The sequence below is a fragment of the Poromitra crassiceps genome, assembly GCF_964638095.1.
Source record: "Poromitra crassiceps genome assembly, chromosome: 1".
Lineage (NCBI taxonomy): Eukaryota > Metazoa > Chordata > Actinopteri > Beryciformes > Melamphaidae > Poromitra > Poromitra crassiceps.
In genome coordinates, this window is record NC_139623.1 from 14945165 (window position 1) to 14966901 (window position 21737).

Genomic DNA, 21737 nt, shown 5'->3' on the forward strand with positions numbered 1-21737 from the left:
CTGTCTGTCTGTCTGTCTGTCTGTCTGTCTGTCTGTCTGTCTGTCTGTCTGTCTGTCTGTGTGATGACTTGCTTTTTTTCCCTATTCAGCTTTTTGATTCTATAGGGCTTTGTTCAATGACCTTGCCACATACCTGTGATTTTCCACCCAATTTAGCGGTATTTCTAAGGCGTTTTGTGCCGTGTCCTCAGCTGAAAGGTCAGGAATGATCTTTGAAAACAAACTGAAGGAAAGAAATACTGAAATAATTCAAGGATGAGAGACATTCAGGAGCAAAGAACAGAAACACCTTGAGGCCAAAACCTGGGTCGTTTGTGGTTCATCCAGTAGTCAACTTTTCCCTCGATCTAAGTGAAAGCGTGTCACTCTTTCACACCTTTCATTTCTTGAACTTGTTTTCGCACTTCATATTTCAGAAGATAAATGACCCTGTGGATTATTTCCCCTCATAATTGTCTCTTTGCTTTCACCTCTATAGGCAGGAAGAACTCCATGCTGCTTCGGAAGTCATCCCAGGGTGGTTCCATGGGGGGCAGTATGGGTCGTCGGGGTGGAGGGGGTCCAGGCGCAGGAGGAGGCCTGGCAATGAGCGGTCTGGGCTCCTGTGATAGCATGCTGGTGCAGCAGATCGTCAAACATGACAGCATGCCGGCCATGCAGGAGGCCATTGCAGCCGCTGCCGCAGGAAGGGGCGGGGCCATGGGAGGAAGTGGCACAGTGTCTCCGAGGCCCCGGCCTGTGATCTGGGCACCGCTGGTCCACGCCCCCCTGCAGGCTGCAGCCGCTACCACGAATGTAGCCATCGCCCTCATGCACCAGCAGCAGCAGCAGCAGCAGCTACAGCAGTTACAGCAGCAGCATGCACTTGCAGGTGCCATATTCCTGCCCTCCCCTCTGATCTCTCCTTCTCCCTCCTCCTCTTTCCCTCTGTCTCCTCCACGGGCCCCTGTGTTACAGCCGCTGCGTCCCTCTGTGAGCTCTCTCATTGGAATGATGGGAGTGGGAGGGATGGGCGGCTTGTCCCCCAGAGGGGGATTTCCTGTCTCCCCCATGTGCCCTCCTGGGGGACTGATAGCACCACCTATTGCTAAAACCCCACCCACCCCAGCCTCTTCTGTCCCAGCCTCTGTCCAACTAGGAAGGACCCTTCATTACAGTCTCCGTCTCCCATCTGATCATCCTTCAGTGATTGTCGGATTACCTGGAACCCCCATGGCAGGAGGGTCCACAACTCCACCCCTCCACAAGGTACCCACCACCAACCCCTCCACTGCCTCTGGTGCCCTGTCAGATGGCCACAGCTCTGGGTCGAGCCAGCCGGGGGCGAAGGAGGCTCTGTTACGTCATGGAGGAGGCAGTTCACAAGGTCTCCCTGCGCTGGGCCGACTTACCCAGGAGGCCAGGCTGCTGTCCGCCTCACAGCCCACTTTGCCTCACCGCTCTTGGGCTGGAGTGCAGCCTCACCCGCCTCTCCATCGCAAGGCCTCTGGTGGTAATTTGCTGTCGGCTCCCTTCCTGGCAGGGCAGTTGGCCAGGGGAGGGAGCGCGGGCATGTTGACCTCTAATTGTAATGCTCTGCTTCAGCCGGTACCAATGCCACCATTTAATACACAAACACAAGCAGCAGCCATGCTTCAGTCCACTGTAGCACAGGCTATCTCTGCACCCACAGCCACATACACACAGTCTGTATCCCCAGCAGCAGCTACACACATACCCCCTTCACTAGTTTCCCCGCCCTCCTCTTCCTGTCCTAAGCATACTCCCCTCTTCTCTGCCACCCCCTCACCCGCACCCACCCCATCTTCTCCTACCCCCGTGCTCTCCCAGATGCCTCGCCCGAAACCGATCCCTACATCCCCCTCTCGCTCCTCCTCTCCCTCTCCGTCCTCCACGCCCCCTCTGTCCTCTGTGTCTACCCCTGTCCCGCTACCTCAGACCTTTGGGCCCAAGGCCTCTCTCACCTCTTCCTCTCCTCCCTCCTCTTCTGTCACCTCTTCCCCAACCCATCCCCAGAGTCCCAGAGCCAAGCCCTCCAACACACCTCCCTCGGCTTCTCCCTTGTCTGGCCTAAGCCCCGCACCGTCCCCTATCCACTCTCCAACACGGACTCCCACCCAGACCCGCACCCGCACCCCTACTCCCTCCCAAACGCCAACGCAGACCCTCACCCCCATCCCTTCTCCTATCTTTGTTACCTCACCGGTTCTCACTCAGAGCCTCGTCCCGGCTCATATTACTCCCGCACCTCCCTCCCCCAGTAAATCCCAGACCCCATTCCCCATGCATCCCTCTGTCTCCAGCTCAGCCAGAGGCCCCACTCCCATCTCGACCCTCACCACGAAACAGGCCACGTCTTTTACCCCTATCCAAACCACAACTCCTGTCCCAGCACCCACTAGTTCTACTCCTCCCACCAAAATCACTTTCTCAGTGCATCCTGTAAAACAAAGCCCTCCTGTTGTTACTCCCACCCATTCCACCAAACCAACCCCAGCATCAAGCTCAGCCTCAACAACCCTCTCCCTGAACCCCACCGCCTCCTCCAACACCGCTCCCACTATCCCACCTACCTCTGCTCATTCCCCAAAACAGCCGCCAACCACGACAGCTGCCCCTACGCACTCCTCAAAACTCAACGCACCCTCTAGCCCTGCCCAGACCTCTCAGGCATCCACACTTCCACACGCCCAGTCAGCCCCAGCTGCACCCCTTCCCCAGACAGCTTGCCCCACCGCCGCCCCTGCCAACACCGCCTCCCCGCAGGGGGGCAAGAAGGACCCTCAGCTGCCCCTGGCCAGAAAAGACTCAGAGGGACTAAGACACAAACTGCCTGCAGTGCCAACATGTAAGAAATAAGGCCCTGAGGAAGAGAATCTTACGGAACGACGGATGTGTTTTGTGGGCGAGTTGTGTCAGCGATGGCACCACACATCCCATGATAGGCCACCATTATCTCATGTGGATCCTTACATGTTTGCATTCACTCTAGGATGTGATTGTCTTAGAACATCAGGTGTTAAAGTGATTTTCAACGAAGCCATCACTCAAGCAAAACTGAAAGACTTTATAGGTCTGTCGATTGCGGCGAGCTTGGGTAGAATCAAAGTGAACATCCAAATGTATACAACATATCTGTGTTAGTGACTGTTGGAGCGGGGCATGGGAGCTGAAGCAGAAATGTAACATAGTATAGAATGGGATGGAAGCAATATCAGAGAGTAAAATTGTGGATGTCAAAAGTCTCCGTTTGCTTGGCAATGGAAACAGCAATACACTCTAGACAAAAATAAGGATGGGAATATAACCATCTTGCTGCTGTTAGGAAGAAGGCCTAATGTCAGTTTCAAATGCAGGCAATAGAAAAGGCACTTCCTGGTTTCCAGCTCCACCTCCCCCTTGACTCCCATTTGTCACCAAAGTGTAGTATTTTCTCATCAGAATACTAAACATAAGGATATAGAATTGAACAATTACTGTCAAGTTGATAGCCATATAGATTTGAATAATTAGGAGCAGTCCACTGGTAGTTTTATTGTCCCAGGTGTGTGGTGTTTAGTTTTGGAGCAAGACGAAACTCTTAAACCTTCGTGTTCACACTGAGAAATTCTGTAAATTGAATTATGTTTTTGTGCGACACATAATACTGCTCCCCCTGTACACTGTGGCTTGGTTCCACCTCTGTCCCTGTAAATACGTGCCTCTCAGTCTGTGTGTACTTCCTCACCCCTGTGCCTCTATGTCTTTCATCTCTCACCCCCCTTTCATCTGACGCCAGAGCTTTGGTTGTTAACTGTTTCTTTGACGCTCACAGACTCTCCCTCTCTGCACTTTGTACACTCCTTGCCTCGTGGTCAATTTATCCTCCCCTCCCTCCCACTATAAAAACTCACAGTGATATTTAGTGAAATCAACTAATCGTTATCCATTTACACAATGTATATAGATGTGTTTGCCAATTTCAACTTAAAAGTTCTAGTTATGAGCTTCATTACTTAAAATCATGAGTTAACATCTTGTGACTTAAAATTATGAGTTGAAAGAACACCTTATGAAGCATTCACTAAACTCGACACTGTTAGTGCCCGTTCGCCCCACTGCTTCATAGAGCGCTGTTCGCTTGTTTATTCAAAGTTTATTAATATTGGACGTGTCCAATTTGCACCAAATCCAACACTGCGCATCCCAACCCAATCGCCAGGATAAAATCTCTGCATCGTACGTTTCTACAATCCACGGAAATATAACTTATGGACATCTCGTTCTATGAAAATGTAAATTAAGAACCTATCAGTCCTCCAGCACAGACACGGGCTCTTCCTGGTTACATGTAAGCCCCTCTCTTGCCCCCACCCCGGTGTAGCCACCGAGTGTCTGTGTTTATTTGATCTGAGGGTAACCGGAGCCTCGGCTACCGCGTCGCGGGACCCACGTCTCGAAATCGCCGGTTAAGTTTAGGCAAGTAAAACATCTTGGTTGGGTTTAGGCAAGTAGAACAACGGTTGGCTCTAAGCAACAAGAGCAACTTGGTTGGGGTTAGGCTTATGGTTTGGGTCGGAATCCGAACCAGCTCTCTCATGACGAGAGTTACAAATCAGGAATGCCACGGCCACGGCTTTGACCTCTTAAACCTCAGACTCTCGTCATAGAGTCTGGAGGTCACCACGTATAACTTTAATTATTCATGTATCTAGAAATGCAAAAATGCTACACATTTTTGTTCAGAAATGTATTATGTTACATTTCTGTGGATCCTAAAAACGTACAATGCCAATGTTTTAATCTGACGACTGGACTGTGGGTCCACAATACAGCCACCAAGTGTGAAGTAGATTGGACGAACGGTTCTCCAGATATGCGAAGTATATACTCAGATGCACTCACATACTCGCATACTGTACATACAGTATATTATAGACAGAGTTTCCTTTCTTTAGTAGACAGATGATGAAGTTACAGGATAGAGACTTGTATGTTTGGTGGATATAGGTCAATTTCTGATAATAGAAAAAACAGGATACTGTCTATCTTATCTATGTATCTGGGAATTCACAATCAAGTTTCTCTCTGATGCACATGGCAAGTATAATCCAGTAAGTGTATTGCAGCTGCATACTATATGATGAACTGTGTAGTAATAATGTGATACAAGAGGAACTCTATCTCAAACCTAGTAAACCTTGTGGGAAAAATAAATAACACTGGATTTCAGTTAATCAATTAATGCATTCAACTTGGAAACACGGATCACGGATCATCGTGAAGGTCATTGAACCTATTGTCTTAAGTTCACACAATAAGCTTTTCTACATTAGATAGATACAACTAACGAATGATCTTTGACCTAACTATTCAGTACTACTTCAGTCAACTCAGAATTTTAAGGCAGCAAGGAGACTTATGTTTTTAAGGTGAACTGCCTTAATATATTTTTTGCCGTGCAGCGTGCACTGGCACCGTCTTTAATGCCATGTCTGTGATATTTGATGTTTTGTGTGGGTAGCAACCATGCATTCCTGTCTTAACCCCTGATACCATGTTGCCTAGACTATATTTAAGGACCAAATGTTTTATTTTTTATTTATCACAGCTTTAGCTTTGGATCAGAATGAACTATACTGTAGCTGATAATGATTTTAAAATGAGGGTCCTGGATGATTATTATGAAAACTGATAATGCTGATAATGATAACGACGATTATGATTATGATGATGGTAGTGGTGGTGTATATCTGGTTGTAAGAATAAAGCAGATTTAGATATCAGTTTGTTGAGTGTGATTTTCAGGCACGTGCTCTGTGTGTGTGTGTGTGTATGTGTGTGTGTGTGTGTGTGTGTGTGTGTGTGTGTGTGTGTGTGTGTGTGTGTGTGTGTGTGTGTGTGTGTGTGTGTGTGTGTGTGTGTGTGTGTGTGCCCAGTGCATGTATGTATGTTCAGTGGCAGGATGTATGTATATAGCAGTGTTGTAATACCCAATATTGATGACTTGTGACTCGACTCAAACTCAAATATTGATTTGATTTTTTATCCCATTTTTATCTCCCGTTAGTGCTAATTTTAATTTATTTATCCTGGTTGCTGCTCCACCCTCTGCCGATCTGGGGAGAGCCGAAACTGGCTCCATGCTTCCTCCGAGACATGGGCAGTAGCCGGCTGCTTCTTTTCACCTGACAGGGGAAGCAAACTCCACACAGAAAGGCCCTTTTGACGACCCCACCCGGGCTGCGGGCACTCGAGGACATGCGGACGGGCATGCACTCCTTCAGTGCTCACAGCGTCCCAGGTGGGTATTGAACCCAGGACCTTCTAGCTGTGAGGCGACAGCGCTTACCACTGCACCACCATACCCCCAAACTCAAATATTGATGAGTAGGGACTTGATCACCTTAGCCATTACCGTAAATCTGTACCTGATTACCTGGCAGCAGTGTAACTTTGTAATTCAATGTTTCTCACACATTCTATAGGTTATCTGTGGTGGTGTCAGTACTATTGCATCAGTTTGGGAAAATTTTACTTGTTTTTTGTAACTACAAAAACCCACTGTTATAGCTATGATGTTACCGATTTTTATTTTGATTCTGACTGAACTCCACAACTATTATAACCAATAACAAGCCTTTAATGAGACAGATTATTTTGTATAATGTAATTAGCTCTAGCTGCTGTAATTGCTGTATTACTCAACTCAAACCGTTAAGTCAGACTTGGACTTAAGTACTGAAGACTTTAGACGTGACACGGACTTGGACTCGGACTTGAACATTGAGGACCTAAGACTTGACTTGGACCCTAGGTTTGATGACTCGACTTTGTGTGTAGTAAAGTAATTCCTGGTCATGGCTGTGTGTCTGACTGAATGTCTGACTCCATGCTCCCCCAGCTTCATCTTGAACCTCTCCACAGAGGGTGGGCAGACTCATATCCAAGGTTAAGCTTGTGAATATGGGGACACTTAAATCTCTCCTGCTTTTGAGTGGAACTAAATGGATATCCTTGTTCACGAGGATGGATTACACTGTCTTTGATACACCCCCCCTACTCTCACTTTCTATATTTTTCACTTTCATTAGGCTACTTCCCCTCTCCTGTCTCCTCGTCAGTGTTCAAGGGGCTGCAGCAACCCTTCCGCCGATGTAGGTGGTGATGATAGAATTATTTTTCACCTTTAGGGGTTAAGAGCCATTAACATATTGAATTTACACTTGTGATAATTTGCACATTGATTAAGTAGCCCCTGCTGAATTGGCATGGAGTTTGATCCTCTGTCTCGTAAAGCTACATAAGCTGTTTCTCTGTAAGAGGGGGGTTGCCAATTGCCTTATAGCAGTAAATGGTTGTTTAATGTCATGACTCATGCTGATAAAAACTAATTATACTGATTTGTTGTAATTGAAGGAGAGTTGTCAGACTGGGGATTGTGCAAGAAAAGCTGTATTTCTATCCATCTTTCTACACTCACTTTCTCCACACAGAGGTAGAATAGATTAGGCCACAGTTGGATACCCATAATAATAAAGACAGAGGAGAGATGGAGCCAGCCAGGCCTGCTGGGTGGGCTGGCTGTACAGTAATGCTACTTCACCACTAGATGGGGTTCAATACCCAAATAATCTGAGTGAGATTGGAAGACGGAGCACCTTAGGCTAAAATCACAATTTATGTTGTTACAGCATGTATTAGCTTTAGCATGAGTGAACAAGAGGGCCATTAAACAGATGAGGTAGTGAGAAGATGAGAGGAGAGGAGAGGAGAGGAGAGGAGAGGAGAGGAGAGGAGAGGAGAGGAGAGGAGAGGAGAGGAGAGGAGAGGAGAGGAGAGGAGAGGAGAGGAGAGGAGAGGCAGTTTGGAGCAGAAGGGAGCATGGAAGAGGTTATGGCAGACAAACCCGGATTACCAGCCGTGAATAGGGGGGGAGAATAAATAGGACTGTAATTGCTGCCTGTCATTCTGGCTCTGAAATAGACTCAGAGGGGAGCTTTATTCTGAGGCTGCACTGGAAACAAACTAGACTGGGGCCAAAACATCACAGAGTCAGGAGTGTTTTAGTGAACATTATTATCCTCATCACCTGGCTGGAAAATCACTACAACACTGCATGACACAGTAATAGCAACAGCTTGTCTATGTGTTTTATTTCTATGGGTTTGATCATTGACAATTTGAGACCCTCACTCTGACATCACTGGGAGTTCACCATAGACTGTATAAATCACTCAAATCAGTGAAGCATCTTTCTGTAAGTCGGTTTCTTTCTCCGATAGATTTACAACTGACATGGGAAATTAGAAATTCCTTTTATGTAGGCTACTGTGTTGTGTGTAAATGATGGTATATGTAAGCTAGTTGAACTCCTCCATAGTCGAGTAGCACAACCGCAGAGCAAGCAGAGATTTAAGGTTAAGGGGGTGTAATAGGTGGGCTGGGTGGGTTCACCACAACATTATATTTAGACTTCCTGCAGCTTCACTTCAAAACCCACCAACACACGCTGCTGCGAGGCAAGGATGAGATTCAAAGTTAGAAAGGGCGAGGTGATTCCCATACATACCCCTAACCACTTCAAAGGTTGATGCTGAGCTGAGTGTCTATATGCTTTTGTAACACAAAAAAAAATCTCTCACATGTATCTTTCTGGGGGGAAAATTGCTCATAACCCGGCTACTGTGTTATGCTACTGAGTAGACCTGCATCCTTTTTTTTATGAATCACAAAAAAGTCATTTCAAAGAAAACCCTTGTCACTCTGGTGGTGAGGTTGTCCTTTGCTGCCATCACAGAAGAGGTGACACACCAAAGTGTCATCGATTGCAATAGGCCTATAGGTTAATTTGAACTCAGATGCAGAGTTGAGGCATTTCACAATTGTGGCACCTGCTTTGAGTCGTAGGATGTCTGTGCTGCTGGCTGACTTCCATCTCTCCATCCGTGGTCACCTCCAGATGGCCTCTGAGGGAATAGCGCTGAGTCATGAGGGGGGAAGGGGGGATGGAGTGGGGTGGAGGGGTTTGGGGCTAAGTCTATTTCAACTTAAATGCCTTTTCACTGGCAGGTAGGCTAGGCCTATATGCAGACAGAGGTGGAAAATAACTATGTAGCCTACATTTTACTTGAATACTTTTATAATAGGCTACAGTAGGTAGCCTATTTTGAGGCACTTGTACTTTGCTTGAGTAACATACATAGCATTAAATGGTAATACCATTTTATGCTACTTTATACTTCTACTCCACTACATTTCAGTGGGAAATATTGTACTTTTTAGACCTTTAGTATTTGATGGTGTACTAGTTAGGCTACTTTGCATATTCAGATTATGAATACAAAATATAATCAACTAATAAATTGTGTATTATTATAGATTACTGTAGCCTACCAGCAGTGTATAAAGTGGAAATCAGCCTCACCGCCTGCAACATTAAAGTGATGCTTTACACATTAATGCACCAATAATTAAACTATAATTCAATAATATAATTTAGGCGTATTATTCTGAAATGGGCCATTCTGCAGGAGTAGGACTATTGGTAGTCTACTTTACGTAGCCCTACACTTTGATGTTAAAATTGGATATTTTGTAGCTACTTTTATTTAAAAAAAAAATCTAAATGCAGGACTTCCTTTTAACAGAGTAAACACTGTAGGCCGATTGTTACTTTAGTAGCCTACTACAAGATCTGAGTAGCCCACTACTTGCCTTTGCATTCGGCTTATAGCCTACCCACCTCTCTGACGCGCAATGATGCCCAAACGCCGTCCGAGGGGGGAGTCTGCAAACCTGCCCACCCTACTCTCCTCCCTCCCCATGGGGCGACAGACACCACCACCGGCCTATCGCACCGTGGCCGACCCCCCCTTCGTCCCCTGTGCCCTGCCCACCCTGGCGGTCGCCTCTCTAGCCCTGTGCCAGAGCCAATCCGCGACTGGGGTGGTAAAAGTAGGGCAAGCCGCTTCCTGGTTCTCAGAAAGGAGGAGCTGTGGGAGTCGAGTGGGCCAGCAGCGGAGGCAGACAGGGGGGAGGGGGGGAGAGCAGAGCGGTCTGCAGGGAGGAGGAGGCAGTCGACAGAGTGGGATCCAAACGCCGACACGGTGTCCAGGCAGGCAGGGGTGGGACGTGGGACGTGGGACCGCAAAAGAGCAAACCTCCCGGGTGTCGCTGCTGGTTGTCGAGCTGTCGGACGAGGTGACCCCGGTGGAGCCAGTGAGAGGGGGCAGAGGAAGAGGAGGAAGGCAGGGTGGGACGGAATAATCCAGGAAGTGCAGCAGAGTTGGGTCAGGTGGGAGGACAGGTGACACACCGGTGCGCTCAGGTAACTACTTTCCATGCCCGCTGCTACTGTCCATTTGATTGAAAACTAATGCATGGTGACTTCAGTTAACGTTAAATGTGTGTTATTTTCCCCGTTTGCCATGACACCGCGGCACCGGCTCGCCTCACCCCGTCTCGCTCCCTCCCTCCCTCCCTCCCTCTCGGGGCTGATCGGGGTCACGGGAGGACTATCCACGTCACTCGGTAACTCCCGTGTGACGCGTCGACAATTATTTCCCTTTATAATCTAGCCAAAAGCGCGTTTCGCCTCTTAACATTGCCCGCTGGAGTAAACCGAAATGCAGAAGGGCAGTTTTTGTGTTTTGGGAGCAGGTGCCGCTTTATCCCGCTGTAGGTTATCAGTAGCTGAGTGTCCAGGTGAGCGCAGCGGGGTCGGCGGGTACATTTCTGGAGACTTGGTTGCTAATTATAGCCGAGGACACCGGCTGACATCCAAAACCCTAACCTGGTCTCTCACGCACATCACCTGCCTCTCTGCTGCCCATATAGGCATGCACTGGATCTATTGGATCTGGCCTGTTTTCCCTGAGAATGAAAAACCCCTCCACTGCTCTACTAATCATCATGATCATCAGTCCCATGAGCCCACTGCAGTGTTTTGGTGGCATGCTATCATGCAGTATTACTTTAATCCTGCACTGTTGTCTATTACAGTATGATGTGCTTATAGGCTGTGATGTCAGGTGAAGGGTTTGCCTACCTCATGGGTGGGGAGGGCTGGCATGCCACTGCCAGTGGGCTTTTGTGTGTGTGTGTGTGTGTGTGTGTGTGTGTGTGTGTGTGTCATTACAGAGGTAGATGTGTTGCTGCTGACTCGCCCCTCCAACAGACCGGCTTAACCAGCTCAACTGGCTTGGGTTTGGTTTCCCTGTCTAGGGCAGAGCTTGTGTGGTTAAAGCGTTCGTCCGTGCATGCTGGTACTTTGTATGAATGCATTGCGCCTTCGAGGCTCAGGTGTTCTCAAAGCCCTTTTTCCTCTCTCACCTCTATACTGTCTCTGAGGGGCCAAGGCAGCTCCTCTGTTTGTGCCTCCTTCTAGATAAGAGAGGAACACAAAGCCTGTGCCGTGAATTAAGGCTGGGTATCGCCACTGATGTCCAGATTCCATATGATTCCGATACACAAGATGCCCATTCGATTCGATATGATTCGATATTTCGGTTATAATACAAATTTTGCTTGGATATGACAGAGATTCCCAAAGAATGCTGTAAACTGTACAAGGAACCCTAACCTAACCTAACCTGCTGCTTAAAAATATGAATGTTCACAGATCTCTACAAGAACTAGTTGCGCTAAGAACCAAGCCACGCGAGTCTAACGGGGTTAAAGCTTCCACCATCCACAGGAAATGGTATTATATCAAATGAATATCGATTCGATATCGATGTATATGGACCCAGCCCTAGTCTGAATTCTTCGTTAATCTGCAATCTATCCCAGATTTTGTCCTCTCTCTCTGTCTCTTTCGCTCTCTGTGTGTCTCTCCCCCCCCCTTTCTCTCTCCCCTTCAAGGGTACACATATAGCCTACACTGTCTTTGATGTGAATGGCCATTTCTGATGCTGTCTCTCAGTGTGGCAGTGGAATAGCACAGTATTCCCCACATATGGAAGAGACGTCTTCAGACTAATGGTGTCCCTGTTTGCCCCAAGTGTGTCTGCAACGTAATTAGACATCTGTGCCCTGCCTCCCTCCTGCTGTCCTGACTCGACCTCCATCCTGCTCTAAGCCTGTTTTCTTCTAGTTAACATCCCTGTTTCCCTCTGGCACAGCTCTGTTTGCTCTGTTCTCTCTTCATCTGCATCAAGTTTACGTATGCACACACACACACACACACACACACACACACACACACACACACTCCACATGCGTTTAATACTTCTCTTTCCCTATATATATTTTTTTGCATATTTCTTAGAGAGCTGTGAAGGTTGTGGAAAAATAAGCTTGTGTTGTCACGCACACGCACGCACACAAGCATGCGCGCACACACAGACACACACACACACACACACACACACACACACACACACACACATCACACATCACTTTTCTCTGTTGCTAATCAGCCTTTTAAAAGGTGTGTGTGTGTGTGTGTGTGTGTGTGTGTGTGTGTGTGTGTGTGTGTGTGCGTGGGCTGTCCCACCCCTGCGCACTGTTGGAGAACTTCTGTTCTGAAGAAGTCAAAGTAGGAAGCGGTTTGTTTCCATCAGCGTCTTTTTTTCTGTTCTTTTACCAGAACCCCTCCATGGCATCTGACACATCATATGATTGCTTGTGTGCGTGCGTGCGTGTGTATATGTGTATGTTGGTGTGTGTGTTTATTGGCATGCACTCTTGCAGGTGTTTGTTTGTCCACATTGTACAGTATAACATGTACGCTTTGCATTTTTCTTGGTATCAGTTCATCACTTTCTCATTTCACACCTTGTTCTTTCTGTCTCTGTTCACACACTTGGTAGCAAAGTCGCTGCCTAAATGAGTTCGCTCCATCGGGGGGAATTGAGCGTTTGAAGTGAACTCAGACCTCATTGCCTTTTCCCTCAGGTGTCTGACCCCTGAAGCAACGCAGAGGAGGGGGGCGAGAGAGAGGCACCCATCTTCTCCTGGGTTTATGGACTGGAGGTAAGAATTGGTGGACGCTCTAAATCTCTTTCTCAATCCCGCTCTCTTTCTCAGGCCCTTCAAGTTTAGGCTGCCGATGGGGTAAAGAATAGATTCCATTCATTGTCCATGAGGACATATAATAAGCATGCAGAGTTTGGCAAAGTTAGCGAAAATCTCTACATTTCCTATTAAAAATCTGAAAACCAACAGAGAAGAATTAATGACTTTACTGGTGATGCAGTGTGGCAGGCATTGGCATGATCAGATCAATCACAACATGCGATTTATTCCAATGGAACTTAGTTTTTCTTCAGAAATACTTGCTGTCAATACGAATTGTCGATGAATGTGTTATCTTAAAGGTATTATGTAAGATCTATGCAAAGTAGCACCCCTGAACATGTAAGGATGAATGAAAAATCAACATGAAAACAAAGACAGAAACCTGCTTTCACCCCCTACTTCCAAACACACCCCCACCAAGTGAAATGAATGCAGTCAGTTCTCAAATGGTTCAAAACTGATTGTGATACTTCTGGATTGTTAGCGTCCAGGTTCATAATATTGCTATTGCAATTCAAAACAGACCATGTTGACCGATAATTGATGCTGCCTTTGCAAAAAGACCAGATGATCATTATAAATACAGCTGCTGGGTGATAATATTATCTCTCCTCTATGTGGTGTGTAAGGTAACCCTGCTGTCCGTGCATATATTTACAGAATACAGAAGGCAACATAAAACTACACCAGATCTAAGTCCTCCATTCATAATTTCTCAGCCAATCTCAGCGACTAAATTTAGCCACGGTTAGCATAACAGATGAACAGCTTATAATGTTAAGAGTGCATAGCGTGCCACTACATCAGCGCAGCAGAGCAAGTTACATTAGCCTGGTTAGCTCTGGAAACACAATATGAACCAACTGGGCTTTGTTTTGATCAGGCTCAGCTGTGCACAGGCTGGGTCTGAGTCATGGGAATGAGGTATTACATGTAGTTAGTAGGGTTAGACTAGTTTCCCTCATCCCAATAGTCCAGATAATAAATGTTAGATCAAGTAAACTGAGGAAAAAATGGCTGCCAGCTCACTATCAGTTTTTTTTACGGCCCATAAAAAACCCGACAACCAACAAACAAATAAAACATTAAAGGATAAGTTCACCCAAAAATGAAAATTCAGTCATCACAAAGTTTCACAGCAAAACACGGTTGCAGAAATCTCCTAAACAATTGAAGTGAATGGTGACCAACTTTCAAATGTACAAAACAACAAGAAAAAACAACATAAAATGCTTCCATACTGATCACCTGGCATAATCCAAGTCTCCACAAACCCTGAGGTGCCTAATTGACTTGAAAATATGTAATTTACACCCCATTTTAGCTGAAATCGTCACTGTAGCAGGCTATAGTATCCACACCTCCACCTTCACTGTGGCAGGCTATAGTATCCACCCCTCCCTCCACCTTCACTGTAGCAGGCTACAGTATCCACCCCTCCACCTTCACTGTAGCAGGCTACAGTATCCACCCCTCCACCTTCACTGTAGCAGGCTGCAGTATCCACCCCTCCACCTTCACTGTAGCAGGCTACAGTATCCACCCCTCCACCTTCACTGTAGCAGGCTGCAGTATCCACACCTCCACCTTCACTGTAGCAGGCTGCAGTATCCACACCTCCACCTTCACTGTAGCAGGCTGCAGTATCCACACCTCCACCTTCACTGTAGCAGGCTGCAGTATCCACCCCTCCACCTTCACTGTAGCAGGCTGCAGTATCCACACCTCCACCTTCACTGTAGCAGGTTGCAGTATCCACCCCTCCACCTTCACTGTAGCAGGCTGCAGTATCCACACCTCCACCTTCACTGTAGCAGGCTGCAGTATCCACCCCTCCCTCCACCTTCACTGTAGCAGGCTGCAGTATCCACCCCTCCTCCTTCACTGTAGCAGGCTGCAGTATCCACCCCTCCACCTTCACTGTAGCAGGCTGCAGTATCCACCCCTCCACCTTCACTGTAGCAGGCTACAGTATCCACCCCTCCCTCCACCTTCACTGTAGCAGGCTGCAGTATCCACCCCTCCCTCCACCTTCACTGTAGCAGGCTGCAGTATCCACCCCTCCCTCCACCTTCACTGTAGCAGGCTGCAGTATCCACCCCTCCACCTTCTTGCAGCACCTGTTTGGGGGAATTCTGCAAAAGTGTTTTGCTTGAAACTCCACAAATGTTTTGTGGAATAAAAAATCGGCATGATAGATAATGACAGAATTTTCTTTTTTGGGTGAACTTATCCTTTAAGCTGAATACAACCACAAACCAAGCAGGGAGTTAGTATCAGAGGTCCACACCTACAGTATACTGAGGAGATGGTCCACACCTACAGTATACTGAGGAGATGGTCCACACCTACAGTATACTGAGGAGATGGTCCACACCTACAGTATACTGAGATTGCAGGTCAGAGGTCCACACCTACAGTATACTGAGGGGATGGTCCACACCTACAGCATACTGAGGAGATGGTCCACACCTACAGTATACTGAGGAGATCGCAGGTCTGACATCTCTTAGAGGTCCACACCTACAGTATACTGAGGAGGTCCACACCTACAGTATACTGAGGAGATCGCAGGTCTGACATCTCTTAGAGGTCCACACCTACAGTATACTGAGGAGATGGTCCACACCTACAGTATACTGAGGAGATCGCAGGTCTGACATCTCTTAGAGGTCCACACCTACAGTATACTGAGGAGATGGTCCACACCTACAGTATACTGAGGAGATCACAGTTCTGACATCTCTTAGAGGTCCACACCTACAGTATACTGAGGAGATCGCAGGTCTGACATCTCTTAGAGGTCCACACCTACAGTATACTGAGGAGATGGTCCACACCTACAGTATACTGAGGAGGTCCACACCTACAGTATACTGAGGAGATGGTCCACACCTACAGTATACTGAGGAGGTCCACACCTACAGTATACTGAGGAGATCGCAGGTCTGACATCTCTTAGAGGTCCACACCTACAGTATACTGAGGAGATGGTCCACACCTACAGTATACTGAGGAGGTCCACACCTACAGTATACTGAGGAGGTCCACACCTACAGTATACTGAGGAGATCACAGTTCTGACATCTCTTAGAGGTCCACACCTACAGTATACTGAGGAGATCGCAGGTCTGACATCTCTTAGAGGTCCACACCTACAGTATACTGAGGAGATGGTCCACACCTACAGTATACTGAGGAGATGGTCCACACCTACAGTATACTGAGGAGGTCCACACCTACAGTATACTGAGGAGATCGCAGGTCTGACATCTCTTACACATCTTGCATTCCGTAGACTGCCTCAAAAAATAACTTGATCTGTCTACTTGCAGATTATTGTTGATGCTTGCTAGCTGCAACACGGAAATGTCTTGCCTGCTCATCTGCATATTGAAAATGTCTTAACCCCACAAATTCAGATCAATGATAGCATGTAGTGGTGGACGGTTTTGGCATGAAGTCTACCCATGAAAAACGATGATAGATAGATAGATAGACAGACAGACAGATAGATAGATAGATAGATAGATAGATAGATAGATAGATAGATAGATAGATAGATAGAGCATCTTTATTTCTTTGACAAAGTTAGAGTTTGAATTTGTGTGTGTGTGTGTGTGGGGGTGGGGGACTATGACCGATGAATGGTGGGTGTCTGTGAATTGGTGAAGGGGAAGTAACATCAGGAGGTCTATCAGGGAAGGGAAACGGGCAAGCACGTACAGTACAGTACACAGTCACACACACGCGCGCACGCACACACACACACACACACACACACACACACACACACACACGCAGTTCCAGGAAATGCTTGAATTAGGGCATGTAAGCCCATATAAATTCCCCCATTTCAGACATGGGTCTTTCAGTTTCATGCGAAGTGGCTGAGTGGGAGGTATAGGTGGAGGGGAGAGGGGGGGTGGGAAGGGGGTGGAAAGAATCACAATATCAGGGTGTCTTTTTCTTTCTCTTCTGTCTATCGCCTCCTCCGCTCTCGGCTCTCCTCCGTTATTCCTTCAGCTCATCACTCCATCTATCCTCTCTTTATTTCGTCCCTTCTCCCGTCTTTAAGTTGACCGTTGACTTGTCATGGTATCATGACAATAGGTTAATTACTGAAATAGATGAGTTTTCTGAGTGCTCTCTCATTGATCTAAAAGCCACATACAGGCATACAAACCGCCATCCCATCCCTTCAACTATGGTCTGAAAGTTTGTGTACCATTACGTTTTCACCATATATGGTGTACGGCTGAGCAATATATCTATCATGATATATAGATGGATATCGTAATATGGTCATATGGCATAAGTTTTGTCTTGTCCTGGTTTGAAAGGCTGCATTACAGTAAAGTGAGAGTGAGTGTAATACAATAATTGTATTATTATTATTATAATATTACACTCACTCTCACTTGGCCGTGTCTGAGGGTGGGCGGCCGGATTAAGGGTATGTGTCCTGGTTGCTGCACTAGTGCCTCCTCTGGTCGGTTTGGTGTGCCTGTTTAGGTTGGGGGGGGGGGGGGGGGGCGTGAGGGGAACTGGGGGGAATAGCGTGACCCTCCCACGCGCTACGTCCTGCTGGTGAAACCCCTCGCTGTCATGTGAAAAGATGCAGCTTGTAACTGCATGTTTTGGAAAGAAGCGCGTGCTAGTCTACAACTTCCCAGATCGGAGGAGGGGGTGGAGCAAGGACCGGGACAGAATTACTGGGGGAATTTGGCCAAGTACAATTAGGGAGAAACTTAATAAAAATAAACGTGATCAAAAATCTCATTGTGTAAATATTCATCCCTACAATAATATATCGCTATTGAAGTATTTGGTCAAAAAAATATTGTGATATTTGATTTTGTCCATATCACCGCCCTAATATGCCGATGGTTTCTCCTTGCAGTAATGGTAAAGGGGGGAGACTCCAAGGTAGCCACGTAAGCCCGTCTGCTGACTGTACTACAGTCTAGTTTTGCCCCCACACGATCTGTGTCAATAGAGGAAGTTATGTATCAGCCATTTCCTCTTTTCAGTCATGAGTTTCTGTAGCATTTGACAGCCCTCCCTCGGCTCTCGACCACCCGCCTGCCCACGGCGTCCAACTTCAACCACAGGGGGGATGGGAGAGTGCCAGGTGGCCGTGCTGCTCTTCTTGTGAAGACAGACACCCGAGCAGAAGAAGAGAGGGATTGCGAAAGGCAATGGGCTGAAGGAGTGATCATGATTCAGCTCCTAGTCACACACCACAAATGTTTCTGTACTTGTTGAGGGGGCGTTGATCATAAATAGCTACAGTAAGTCAACGCTTCAGGGAAAGAGAGAAGAAGACACCCAAACATGAGCAGCTGAAACTGACCCTTTATTATGTACGGCGTTTAATGGGGAACTCCAACAACAAGTGAAGGGTGACATTGCAACATGTATCATCGATTTGGGGAAAAGCCTTTGCGCGAAAGACATGATATCGCCTCGTAAGTTTGACTCGAATCTCGGCGGTTGTTTTGTAACTACATTCCACGTTGGTCATATCTTATTTTGGAACAAACTTTCATAGCGTTTATCAGTTCTTCCGTCCAATACGTGCCGTGTCCCCATCAAGTATTTGTCATCAAATGCTCAGCAAACCCTGTCCTTCAAGCCGCCGGTTGTTTGCTGTGGTTGCTATGAGCCATCCATCAGCAAATGGGATTATCAATTGTTTAAAACTCTGCCTATCATTGTTATTGCATGTAGTCGTCTTTCCTTGCTTTCAACATGGTAGCAGTGACTGACGCAGTCGTGCACTAAGTCAGTCGTGCACTAAGTCAGTCGTGCACTAAGTCAGCCGTGCACTAAGTCAGCTTTCCACATGGTAGCAGTGACTGACGCAGTTGTGCACCAAGTCAGCCGGACCGCAAAGTCCCTCCCATGAATGATTGTGAAGTGGTTACGCAGTGTGTGGACTGAAGTTACGGTAAGAGTGAACAGTCTCCTCCTTCCTCATATCGGGGCCGTATGGTTCAGCTGACTCCTCAGGAAGGTGACACATCTTTTACCTATATGTCCTCTAATTGTCTCTCTCTGTCTCTACTTGCCTGTAGCTTCTTTTTTATTATGCTTTCACTTTTTGTTGTTTTATCCCCCGTAGCTGTCCTTGCTCAGTCTGTTGTTGTCAGTTTGAGTGAGTTGTCATCCATCAAGGCTATCTCTCCATCTCTGCTCATGGTCGTCCATCCTTACTGAGCAGAGGAAGAGGAAGCTGATCAGGATCAGTTAGTTTTGCGACATTTCGTGTGTCTGTGTGTGTGTGTGTGTGTGTGTGTGTGTGTGTGTGTGTACTCAGTAGTTTTGTAACATCTTCTGCGAACATGGGAGGTCACTTGTGTAGGAGAGCAGCAGCTGTTGAGACCCTCCCTATGATGTGGCAACTTTACATAGTCCTAATACAAGCACACACACACACACACACACACACACACACACACACACACACACACACACGAACACGAACAACGGTGTGAAGTTATTTTAAACACCTGCAGTTAAAGACTTAACTGAACTGTTACTTGTGCATCAGTGCTGGATTCATGTTCATGCCTTTCATTGGTTGAAAACATTTTCACTTGAATTTAATTAATGAGCTCTAATAGTATGCAAGAGCTAAACATGCATTTTGACATTTTGAAGCTGTAAATCGTCTTGTGTGTGTGTGTGTGTGTGTATATAAATTATAAACTGTATAATATTGTATGCATGTATACACATAGATAAGAGATGCATACCCGTATCTCTTGATAGATAGTGTTTGCATATATACAATTTTACACCTATATGTATCTACATGCGTTATATCTAATATTGTTTATAAATACTCTTTAATATAACCCTATACATACACTCTAATCCCATACAAAAATGGTGCTTTAAAGGTATACAGCAATTAAACAAAATATTTAATTTGCCTGTTTTCAATTGCATAAATTGTTGTTTGTTTATTTATTTGTTTGTTTGTTTATTTATTTTGTTTGTTTATTTGCACATAGTAAAATCAAGAACAAATGAAAGGAAACAAGTGGATGAAAAGATTGTGCAGGTAGAGACAAGAAACCCTAATGGGCTTATGCGAGGTCTCTAACCTAAGAAAATTAAACCAATATCAACAATTACATCAAAACATACAATATAAACAAAAACAACAGAAAAGAACAAACAAAAATAAAAGCAAACAAAATTCAAATGAAATTAGACTGTTGTTAACTGCCAAATGAAGCACTCAGCCCGCTTCTTTAAGCCCATAAACTCCTGGAAAAGTGAAATGCACTTGCTTTAATTGATTTGAAAGTACATCGTTTGCTTGAGCACAGCGTTCAAAGAAAAATGGATTTCACAGGAAGTTAAGGGGCAATTTCAGTTGCTGTGTAAGATGACATGGAGTGAAGAGAGACTTGTGAGTTGCTTGTTGTAGGAGGTAAAAAAATCAGTACAAGTTATGTCTATTAGAACGTCATATTCAAAATAGCCCAAATTAATTTAGCTTCAGTCTTCCTGTAGATGTTCGGCGAACAGCGGCTCACTGAAGCTGCTCTTGGGGGGTATAGCATCGTTGTGATTTTACCACACTTTACAGTTCAACATGTTAGTCAAGTCAAATTTAATTTGTATAGCACATTTAAAAAGCAAGACAATGGGGCATCTGGGTAGGGTAGCAGTAGATTCCCTGCCTACCAACACGAGGGTCCCCGTGTTACCTCTGGCTTGGTCGGGCGTCCATACAGGCACAATTGGCAGTGATTGGCAGTGTCTGCGGGTGGGGAGGTATTAGGTAAGGTATAAGTACGGGGTATATGTATGTGTCCTGGTTGCTGCACTAGCGCCTCCTCTGGTCAGTCGGGGTGCCTGTTCGGGGGAATAGCATGATGATCCTCCAACGTGCTACGTCCTGCCAGTGAAGCTCCCTGCTGTCAGGTGAAAAGAAGTGGCTGGACTGCGCATGTGTCGGAGGAAGCATGGTGCTAGTCTACGTCTCTCCCCAGATCGGCAGAGGGGGTGGAGCAGCGACAGGGGCAGCAGGGGGGAAATTGGACAAGTACAATGGGGGGGGGGGGTGAATCAGGGGGAAAAAACAACACAATGTGCTTCACAAAGCCAAGAGCAATACAATAAACAAAAATAAAACATACATGTCATCGTGAGGAAGCTTTGATGTAGTATGTCGGTCCTACTTAAACCTCAGCCTGGAAGGATTTATGACATCAATAATGACATCACAATTGCTCGAGTGACATCTCTGATGACATCACAATTGTTCGAGTGACATCACAGATGACATCAGTTCAGTCGATGACATCAGATGATGTCACATCAGTCAGTGTGGGTATGAGACCATCATTTGGTATGAGACAACCTTAGCCGCCCCCAGATTTCTCTATCAATTCCAGAAAAGGGCCCTTTAGTTACTCCAGTGGTGACCCTCATGGCTGGCAGTCACAATTGTACCCTACACCTCTTACAGACAAAAACCAGCCATTACAATTATTATACAATGGAATATTAAGGGCGAACCATCACACTAGCCACTGGACGTGTGTAGTACGATCACCCACCTTGACATCAGCAGACCTTGTGAAGATGTCAAGTCCAAGGGAGAGGTGGGCGACTGTTCCTATTGGCCAAAGTGTGCGAGGGGACTACACGGTGCTTCCTGTTATGTTCTACCATGTGGTGGGGGATGTACCAACTTGTTGTTGGTGTGTCTT

The 21737-nt window shown here is 46.4% G+C and overlaps 2 protein-coding genes across 2 annotated transcripts in view; both read left to right on the forward strand.

Moving 5' to 3' along the window:
- LOC310773856 (uncharacterized protein) overlaps positions 1–21737 on the forward strand; it is a gene marked incomplete at both ends in the record, with an annotated part of 46074 nt that overhangs the window by 24157 nt on the left and 180 nt on the right. The window contains 2 exons of the mRNA XM_083633842.1: positions 479–2848; positions 14457–14825. Coding sequence (XP_083489968.1) covers positions 479–2848; positions 14457–14825 — 2739 coding nt within the window. The remainder of the gene's footprint in view (positions 1–478; positions 2849–14456; positions 14826–21737) is intronic.
- The window catches only part of zbtb7b (zinc finger and BTB domain containing 7B), a 34165-nt gene continuing 22543 nt past the window's right edge, over positions 10116–21737 (forward strand). Inside the window, exons 1-2 of the mRNA XM_083639692.1 lie at positions 10116–10309; positions 12880–12957. The gene's annotated coding sequence lies outside the window, so the exon portion shown is untranslated. The remainder of the gene's footprint in view (positions 10310–12879; positions 12958–21737) is intronic.